At 48.4% G+C, this 9978-nt stretch overlaps 1 protein-coding gene across 1 annotated transcript; it reads right to left on the bottom strand.

The window, feature by feature from the left end:
• Positions 1-5133: 5133 nt before the first annotated feature.
• Positions 5134-5907, bottom strand: LOC139072065 (autotransporter adhesin BpaC-like). Its single transcript, XM_070555255.1, has one exon. The coding sequence runs from the start codon at positions 5905-5907 to the stop codon at positions 5134-5136; it is 774 nt and encodes a 257-aa protein (XP_070411356.1).
• Positions 5908-9978: the final 4071 nt, after the last annotated feature.

Here is a 9978-nt window from a genome sequence, read left to right as displayed (position 1 = left end):
TCCCCGGCTCGACCCGTAACGCACATCCAGACTAATCTCTGCCACCAACAGAACCGCTCACATTGATTCTGCTCTGCTGCTGCCGCCTTGCACCATTGAAATGCACAGCAGCGTTCACACTCCCGTGATCTCAGCCCAGCCTTTGTTTTCACTCCATGCTTCAGCAGCTCTTCACCATTTATTAACCACTGCAAGAGAGGCTTTAATCAAATTCAGGCCACAGAAAGCTATTGGTCTCGTTGGACATGGATGACACGTAGGATTCCTAAAGATGGGATCAGGAGCAGCGGCCGGTAAACGTGAGCCACGCAGAAGTCCTAACGAGCCAGTCAGAGACGACGATGATGAGGTTTCTGCTCCTCGCTCTAGTAAAAGGAGCTGTCCAGCATCCTGTATTCCTGTACAGCCTCTGTACACAGAAATAGAGATCCTTCTGGAAAGACAAGCTAATGGCTCGTCTGAATTCACCCAGGACCAAAGTGTCTCCTAAAGTTGAATCAGTTAATGTGACGTGTTTTTGTTAACCTTTAGTTTAATCTCTCGTGTTGTTTATGTTATTGTTTACAAACATGAGCATGAACTCAGCTCCTCTTGCATCATTCAGGCGTCGACTCCTGCAGGAGTTCTGATGTTTTTCTACCATTAGGTGAAAATCTTCCAACTTCTAAACTTTTTAAAACTTATTAATTTGACCTTACTCTTTCTTTTCAAACCTGTTTTCTTTACTCATAAAACATTTTTACAACTTCTTTAAAACTTAAACCGTTAAAAGTTTTTCTCCTTTTTCTTTACTAAATATTTTAACCATTTTTATCGTCAAATTCTTTTAAGATGATCCTTTGAGCAGTCCCCTTGGGTCTGGGAGACTGGGGAGATATGGTCGAGTCCCACTGAACCCAAAACCCAAAGCTTGACACTTAGCTTTTCCTTTTATAAACATTTATGCATCTTTTTTACTGTCCACGTTTATCTGTCTTCCTTTTAAAATGTTTCAGTGCCGAGTTGCGTAGGTCTAGTCAGTAATCTGATCTGGTCACTATAGCTGTTTTTACAGGACCGTAGCTTTTGCAAAACGGGATTTGCCGCGGCTCCCTGGGGAGGATTTAGGCATTTATAGTAGCAAAGCTGAAGCTAGAATAAACTGCCATCAGGCACCTCTCACACCAAGACGGGATAAAGGGAGGTCGCTGGGCGCCCAGCATGTGACGTACAAGGTCGCGCATTCAGCGTCAGATGGAAGACGGAAGACACATCATACTGATGAAATTTCTTTTTCAGGGCCTTTAGCTTTGATGTGACCTGCTTTTTGTCCTGCTTGACGCCCGCTCTGCCAGTGTTTTCACCACTGTCGAACAGCTCTCACCATCCCCGTGAAAAGGCGACTAATCTGTTCGTCCGCTCGCACGGCCAAAAGCTCCATGGTCTCCGCGTCCGTCCAGTTCGCCATGTTGTAGGTGGTTGAAAGACACTAGTGAGAGGCCATGTTTATCTGTGTATATATCCCTTCCGGCCGGCACTCGGCGCGCAGTACACGTCACTAACGCGACCACCCTCTTTTGCGGGGGGGCCCCCCACAGTCGCTCCAAAGGGATTAGCGGGGCTGACACGTGTTTAGCGTTCAGAGGCGAGGGGCTCATGCGGCACTATTACTACGAGGCTAAGCGCATCCGAATCGAGTTTTATCACCTTTTGCCTTTGCTCCTTGCTGCATTTACGAGACCCACAAATTCGGATTCATCACTCTGTAATGACGCAATGGCCTGTCTTATAAAAGAGGCTTGTAAAAGATTACTGCAGCTGAAACCTGAAGGACTTTTGACTCCAGAGTCGTTCACTAAAACTTTCCTGATTTGGTGCTGCGGATAAACTCAAATTTTTCCTGTTTTTAACTCGACAGGATTCCCATCTACTAATGTCGTTGTCGTGTTCTCTGCCCCTTTGGTCCCCAGCCCCCGCCAGGTGTCCCCTCACGTTCCGTGTCCTTGTAGCCCCCAGCCCTTTTTGTCCCTGGCTCCCTCCAGGTTTTCCTCAGGTTCTCTTAGTCTCCCCACTGTAGTTTCTATAGGTTTATTATTTCAGTTCCTTAGTCTCCTTTAGTGTGTGTGTTCCCTTCCCCAGTTAGGCCTGGTTTCCTCCCTTGCTCCGTTCTGCTCCTCCTCTCTGTTATTAGTTTCACCTGTTCCCTATTCCCTACGCACCTGCTCCTCGTCTCCTATCACCCCAGCCCTGCGTATATAACCCTGTCTGTGTCTCCAGTTTTTATCGGTTCATTGTTGTAGCATGATGAATTGTCCATTTCAGACCTAAAGGTCCTGCTCTATTTGCTCTGCCTGAGCAAAACCATAGGCTTCTGACACAAGCCTAATCTACAAGATATGGGCCAAGGCCACTCATGCTCTGTGCTCTTATCTACACTGTTGCTTCCCCGGACAGCACAAGAAAGAAGAAAGAAGAACTCTTTTAGAAGACAGAACTATTTCTCTATTAAATAATACTTAAATAACAGCTGTTAGTCCAAATAATCATGTGAAGCTAATGTTCAATCAATCTGTGAAATGAGAATATTAATTACTTGATATTATAATCCTATGATAGTATTTTAATAAGTAATATAACTTTAAATATTTACACTAGACTGATCACACATAATGCTAAAATCACGTGACACATTTCCTTTTGCTGATCCAATCAGAACTTTCCAGATCTGACGCGAGTCGTGGTTTTGTTGGTACTTGGTAAATCCCCTCTTGTTGTCCCTTTTTGATTCGACCGTAAATAAAAACATCCAAATTATAAAACTATGCCCATGTCATCTTAACTTGAGTTCAAAGCGTTCTAGAGAAGTTATCGGAGTGGCCAATCTGTAACTTTCCTCTTAAAGCCGAAAAAACCTAACGACAAGCTGGATTAAATCTGTTGCATGTTCCACCTGCTGCAACGGTTCCTTCAGAATGAAAGCTGAACCATCGACACCTTCAAGGTCTCGCTGATGCCAATAAACGGTTGTGACCTGTGAGTAACCCAAGACTGGAAGGGTCGGCAACCGCTGCATATCTTCAGGTGTCTCCCCGTTTGAAATGATGACGGGTAGACTGATGACCCTGCCGCTTCACCTGCTGTACCAGCCAGTTCAGTCCGAGGCCGACCCGGCTTACACGTGCGAACAATATTTGCAGGACCTGAAGAACCATCTGCCTGCAGCGTTTTCGTTTGCACAGACAAATCTGGAGAAATCAGCTGAGGGCAGGAAGGCTTATTATGATCAGAAGGCCTCACATTCTGAACTCAACATAGGTGATGAGGCCTGGTTTTACATCTTCGCTCCTAAAACCGGTAACACCAAGAACACCTCTGGTAAGCTGGCTAAGAAACTTTTGCCGAATTGGTCAGGCCCGTACCTGATAACTGCTAAGCTCTCTCCAGTCGTGTATCAGATCAAGATTAACCAAACAAACAAGGAGCCCATCAACACATGGGTCCACAGGGACCAAATCAAACCGCATAAGGGTTCCACTAATTTGGACAATGCTACCATCAACCACTTACCGACTTCGAAAGGGGAGTGATTTCGCGCCTCGTTGGTTCCATGGCTCTCTATTTCGAGTTACACAAGTTTGTCTATGTTTGTGTGTGTGCATGGTTATCTTTCCTGTTTACACATGACGTGCGGGTGATTTGAGATGAACATGCTGTGGGTTCCTGAAGTCAGGTAATCAGTAAGTTAACAGTGAAAGGGTTTATTCCACATATTGCTGTTATCCAAATTTGTTTTTATTTTCACTAATCTTAATTCCTCATGGGTATATTCACATATAGGTTGATTACTAACTTCATTGATTTATATTTTAGTGCTCTTCGACACATATATCTATTTTTTTTATATTATTTTACTTACAGTTGATTAAGTTTTGAAAACTATATGATTAACTTTGTTAATTTACCAGTAATGGGCTATAACCATTTTTGCCCTTCATTTTGATGTGTCTTGATTTCTCTCATACATATAGTATAGGGTTTTGTTAATTTGTTCTTTTACACCACTTTTGTCAGTACACGTAGTGCATTGCATTTATTTCTTCACTTGAAGTCTATTCACATAATTTGCTACACATAGTACATACAGTTACACATAGTGCTCATTGAGACGTGGATGTGGGACAATGAACAGGGACGATGGAATTTACTCGTTAGATCGCACATGGGACTGCATCATCGGGGAGGGGAGAGCGGGCAGCAGAGGGCGACAACATCCTCTGCTGCCCGCGGATAGACGAAGGAAGTGACGCCACCATCAGCGTCAGCCTGATCATGTTTGCAGCCGCAAAGGAAACGTTGCAGGTAAACAAAACTTTTCTGTGTTTTAAAAAGAACTGAAAGATGGAATTTGAAACTAAACACAGCAAGAACACACCAAAGATGTTTAAAGAACTGTTTCATTTTTGGCCTTTGCTAAGGAGCTACAAGAGACTTTCTGCTACCCACAACCACCGGCCAAACTCACCACCCCACCTTCATCAGGTCCCGGCAGCGACACCTCCTCATCTCTGGTGGGCTGTCTTCCCTCATCATCCTCTGGTTCAGCCGGTGCCATCTCGGCACCTCTGATGGGCCGAACCACCACACCCTCATCCGGTCCCGACAGCGCTACCTCCTCATCTCTGGTGGGCTGTCCCTCATCGTCCTCCATTGCTACCTCCTCTCATCGACTGCATCGCAACCTCACTAGAAGTCTCCTGAGGTCAGAGCAGCGTCGGCAGTCCAAGTGCTTTCTGCTCTGATGCCTCAGCCCGAGCTCCACCTGACACCATCGCCTGCTCAGCCCAATTCCCTCCGCTTCCCGGAGATTACAGCTGGTCAGCCAGTCCAAGAGGCTCCATCTGCAGTGGTTCCGCCTGTCCAAGTAGCTCTTTCCCCGGCCCAGCAGGCCCAGCTGGTCCGAGAGTCCTCGTCTTCGCCTGCGGAGGCCACGTCTGCGTAGGCCACGTCTGCAGAGGCCACCTCAGCAGAGGCCACTTCTGCAGAGGCCACATCTGCAGAGTCTACATCTGCTGCAGAGTGTACGTCTGCTGCAGAGTCTATGTCTTCAGAGTCTGTCTTCAGAGTCTAGGTGTTCAGAGTCTACATCGTCAGAGTCTATGTCGTCAGAGCCCAGGTCTGCAGCGTCCTCGACGGCAGCGTCTCCAGAGTCCCCTCTTCAGCCTCCAGAGTCCCTTCTTTAGCCTCCAGAGTCCCCTCTTCAGCCTCCAGAGTCCCCTCTGCAACCTCCAGAGTCCCCTCTTCAGCCTCCAGAGTCCCCTCTGCAACCTCCAGAGTCCCCTCTTCAGCCTCCCGTATCTCCGTCCCTTCCTCCAGAGTCTCCGTCCCTTCCTCCAGAGTATCTGTCCCTTCCTTCAGAGTCTCCGTCCATTTTTCCTGAGTCTCTGTCCCTTCCTCCAGAGTCTTCGCCCCTTCCTCCAGAGTGTTCGTCCCTTCCTCCAGAGTCTCCGTCCCTTCCTCCAGAGTCTCCGTTCCTTCCTTCAGAGTCTCCGTTCCTTCCTCCAGAGTCTCTGTCCCTTCCTCCAGAGTCTCTGTCCCTTCCTCCAGAGTCTCCGTCCCTTCCTCCAGCGTCTCCATCCCTTCCTCCAGAGTCTTCGCCCCTTCCTCCAGAGTCTTCGCCCCTTCCTCCAGAATCTTCGCCCCTTCCTCCAGAGTCTCCATCCCTGCCTCCAGAGTCTCTGTTCCTTCCTCCAGAGTCTCCGTCCCTTCCTCCAGCGTCTCCATCCCTTCCTCCAGAGTCTTCTCCCCTTCCTCCAGAGTCTCCGTCCCTGCCTCCAGAGTCTCCGTTCCTTCCTCCAGAGTCTCCGTTCCTTCCTCCAGATTCTCCCTTCCTTCCTCCAGAGTCTCCGTCCCTTCCTCCAGCGTCTCCATCCCTTCCTCCAGAGTCTTCTCCCCTTCCTCTAGAGTCTTCGCCCCTTCCTCCAGAGTCTCCGTCCCTTCCTTCAGAGTCTACGTCCCCCTGCATCCTCCAGAGTCCCTCCATTGTCCTCTTCCAGAGTCCCTCCATCGTCCTCCTCCAGAGTCCCTCCATGGGCCTCCTCCAGAGCTCCTCCATCATCCTCTTCCGGAGTCCCTTCACAGTCCCTCTCCAAAGTCTTCGTCCCCTCTCCCTTCTCCAAAGTCTTCATCCCCTCGTCCCTCTCCAGAATCTTCGTCCCCTCATCCTCCTCCGGTGTCTTCGGTGTCCCATCGGCCCCTCAGAGCCTCCATGTCCCGGCTCCTGCTTCCCCGTCGCTGGCCCCCCAGACTCTCCAGGGTTTTCGGCTCCAGTTCCCCCCAGGGTTTCTCAGGGTTTTTTGGTGGGATTTTGTGTTTTCTGGGCCTCCTCGCCCGCCACCTTTGGTTGGTCTTGCACTTTGTCCTCTACAGCTACAGACCTACAGAACCCGGCTCACGAGTGAGCTTTTGTTTTTTTGCCTATAGAACTTCAGATTTTTGACATAGAGTCCTACAGTCTTTGTTTTTGAGTTTTCATCCTAATAAAATGAGTTTTTTTTATTTAAACGACCTCTCCAGCCTTGAGTACTGTGGTGTTCTGCATCTTGGGTCCAATCCTCCTGTGCTTGCAGCGTGACAGCATTAACCAACCTACCCGCATGGACCCAGCAGACCCCGCAGCTACACTTTGGTACCCGGACAGGTATTTTGACAACCCGGCCAACTGCAGGCAGTTCATTCGGGACTGTGCTCGTTGCCTTGACCTGGGTTTCTCCGAGTTTGATAAGGTCTCCTTCATGGTGCTCTGTCTGGGAGGAAAAGCTCTGCGGTGGGCAACGTTCTACTTCGAGCAGTACTCTATAAGAACTGTTTCCTTTTGGGCCTTTGCTAAGGAGCTGCAAGAGATTTTCTGCTACCCACAACCACCTGCCGAACTCACCACTCCACCTTCATCAGGTCCTGGCAGCGCCGCCTCCTCATCTCTGGTGGGCTGTCTTCCCTCATCATTCTCTAGTTCATCTGCTGCCATCCCTGCACCTCTGATGGGCTGAACCACTCCACCTTTGCCTGGTCCAAGCAGCACCACCTTCTCATTTTGGGTTAGCTGTCTTCCCTCATCATCCTCTGGTTCAGCCTGTGCCATCTCGGCGCCTATGATGGGCCGAACCACCCCACCCTCATCCGGTCCCAATAGCGCTACCTCCTCATCTCTGGTGGGTTGTCCCTTGTCTTCCTCTGGTTCTGCCCGTACAATCTCTGCACCTCTGATGGGCCGAACCACCACACCGTCACCTGGTCCCGACAGCGCTACCTCCTCATCTCTGGTGGGCTGTCTCTTATCGTCCTCTGTTGCTACCGGCCCCATTTCTTCACCTCTGATGGGGTGAACCTCCTCTCGTCGACGACGTTGCAACCTTCACCAGAAGTCTCCTGAGGTCAGAGCAGCATCGGCAGTCCAAGTGCATCTGGTATCTGCCCTGGAGGGGGGGGGGGGGGGGGACTGTCATTTTCTCTGTCCCGTTGGTCCCCAGCCCCCCCTAGGTGTCCCCTCACGTTCTGTGTCCTTGTAGCCCCCAGTCCTTTTTGTCCCCGGCTCCCTCCAGGTTTTCCTCAGGTTCTCTTAGTCTCCCCACTGTAGTTTCTATAGGTTTATTATTTCAGTTCCTTAGTCTCCTTTAGTGTGTGTGTTCCCTTCCCCAGTTAGGTCTGGTTTCCTCCCCTGCTCCATTCTGCTCCTCCTTTCTGTTATTAGTTTCACCTGTTCCCTATTCCATCGCACCTGCTCCTCGTCTCCTATCAACCCAGCCCTGCGTATATAACCATGTATGTGTCTCCAGTGTTTGTTGGTCCATTGTCTTATGTCATTGTTGCTTTGTCCTCTACAGCTACAGACCTATAGAACCCGGCTCTTGAGTGAGCTTTCGTTTTTTGCCTATAGAACTTTAGATTTTTGACATCGAGTCTGACAGTCTTTGTTTTTGAGTTCTCATCCTAATAAAAGGAGTTTTTTTATTCAAACGACCTCTCCAGCCTTGAGTACTGTGGTGTTCAACGTCTTGGGTCCAATCCTCCTGCGCTCGCAGCGTGACAGTTGTCTTCTCTCACCGAACAGCAACATCAGAGGTGAAATAACTTTGATTTGTTTCTGTTTCTCCAAGGCCTTAATCAGCAGACTCGATGAAAAAGCTGCTGGTTTTACACCAAAAACTCCAAGAACTTTCTGGGGTTTGTTTCTGTGTGGGGCGGCTCCACGTGCACAAGGACACGACGCAGGACCAGATGTTGTAGCTGCAGAGTCACTCTCATTTTCATTAATCATTATCCCAACTCCTCTCCTAAACAACGGAGCATATGGGCTCGCTCGTGTCCTGCAGAGCCTAAAGGAAAAAGGCAGTGTTGGGTCCACAGTTCAGCAGAATCCCACATGATGGAACAGCCTCTAATTTAATGATAACTATCACCTGTTCTCTGAGTGCGGCGCCACACGCTGGATGTGTTGTGAGTAATGATCTGTATCTTTTGCTTGATTAACTTGATTATCACATTTTTCACTGTCCCCTCTCCGTTGATTGCTGTGGCGCTACAGGTGCTGGGTTTCATTAATTAGGGCCCTAATTGGTTTGGAAATGTTTTCATGCAAGTTTATTTTGGGGGGGAAGGTTGCGGATTGTTGTGAGCGGCAAAACCACGCAGAGCAATTTGTCTGTACTCAAAAAGATAAATGAATCTACTCTTGTTAACAGATTGTGGCAAACATTCCGGTGAGGCGGTAAAAGGACAATAAGCTGCTGGGATTGTTAGAGGAATAACGAACACCTTCATGTCCTCTGTGATATGTCTGATGCTCCGTCTAAAGACTCAAACAAGACAAATCCATCACTTTTACCTGCTGAGTGACGGAAACTTTTAACAGAACTTCAAATCTGATGACGCGTGAAAACGGTTGGTGATTCCTCAGGACACAAACGGGAAAACCGTTCAGAACTGAAACCATCCGGTTGTTTTCCACTGGGTTTACAAGCTTTGATATCAGCTTTTCTGCTCTGGAGCATACAGGCGTGTGTTAACGTGATGAGGCGGGACATCAGAAAAGTCATTAGAGATGCAGGGATTGCTGTCCATCAATCAGCAAAGGGTCAAAAGTCATTCCAAAACTCTTTGGAGTTTGTCATCTTACAGGAATTCAGAGAGAATGGTCATAAGTCTTCTGGACGTGTCATTAGGTTCACCCTAAGGTCAGAGGTCAATGTTACCAAACCTGAGAGCTTCATCTATTTCTGCAGCCCTCAGTTAGCAGGTGTAACATTAAAGGTCATGACTGTGTATGAAAGTGCTGAAACATGGACAAGTGGTCAATGAACAAACCATAAAACGTGTGGAACAATGAGGCTGATGTAGACATGTTTACCCACAATGCACAGCAGCATGTGTGGAAAAACGGCTGATATGAGTGTGGCGGGCCAGCTCCCTGACAGACGGCTGACGAGGAGGCATACGTCTGTGAGGAAACACCAGAGTGAAGCTCGGGGAGGTCTTTCTGACACATCAGACGCAGAAACGTTGCTTCGGACGTAGAAACTGACCCAAGTGGGAGGTTAACCTTTCATGTCAAGGATTATTTCTGATGTTTACACTCCACAGCACCAAGAGCTAATCTGCAGTGATCCCTCGTGTGAAGCTAATTAAAGCACATTAAGAGTTTGTTGAACCTGAATGCAGAACAGATCAAAACCTCTGAAGTTCACACAGGCCTCAAGAAACCCGTCAGTGAAGGAGATGGAGAATGTTCTTAAGGAAAGGGATATCTGGATGTCTCTCCTGGATCCCAGCACCCCCACCTCAGATGGGAAGATTGAAGTCAACATTTTCCTTCAATCCCAGAAGTGGGAACAAAAGAAAGAATCTTACACTTCCCTGCTTTGTTTTGTCTGAGTGGCGGAAACACTCATTTGGAGTGAATCTGACTCTAAACTGCCTCTCATCTGTCCATGTCCAAAACCTGTC

Source organism: Nothobranchius furzeri, chromosome 10 (genome assembly GCF_043380555.1).
Source record: "Nothobranchius furzeri strain GRZ-AD chromosome 10, NfurGRZ-RIMD1, whole genome shotgun sequence".
Classification (NCBI taxonomy): Eukaryota; Metazoa; Chordata; class Actinopteri; order Cyprinodontiformes; family Nothobranchiidae; genus Nothobranchius; species Nothobranchius furzeri.
Note: the sequence above shows the minus strand (reverse complement) of the source record. Positions and strands in the feature narration are given on the sequence as shown.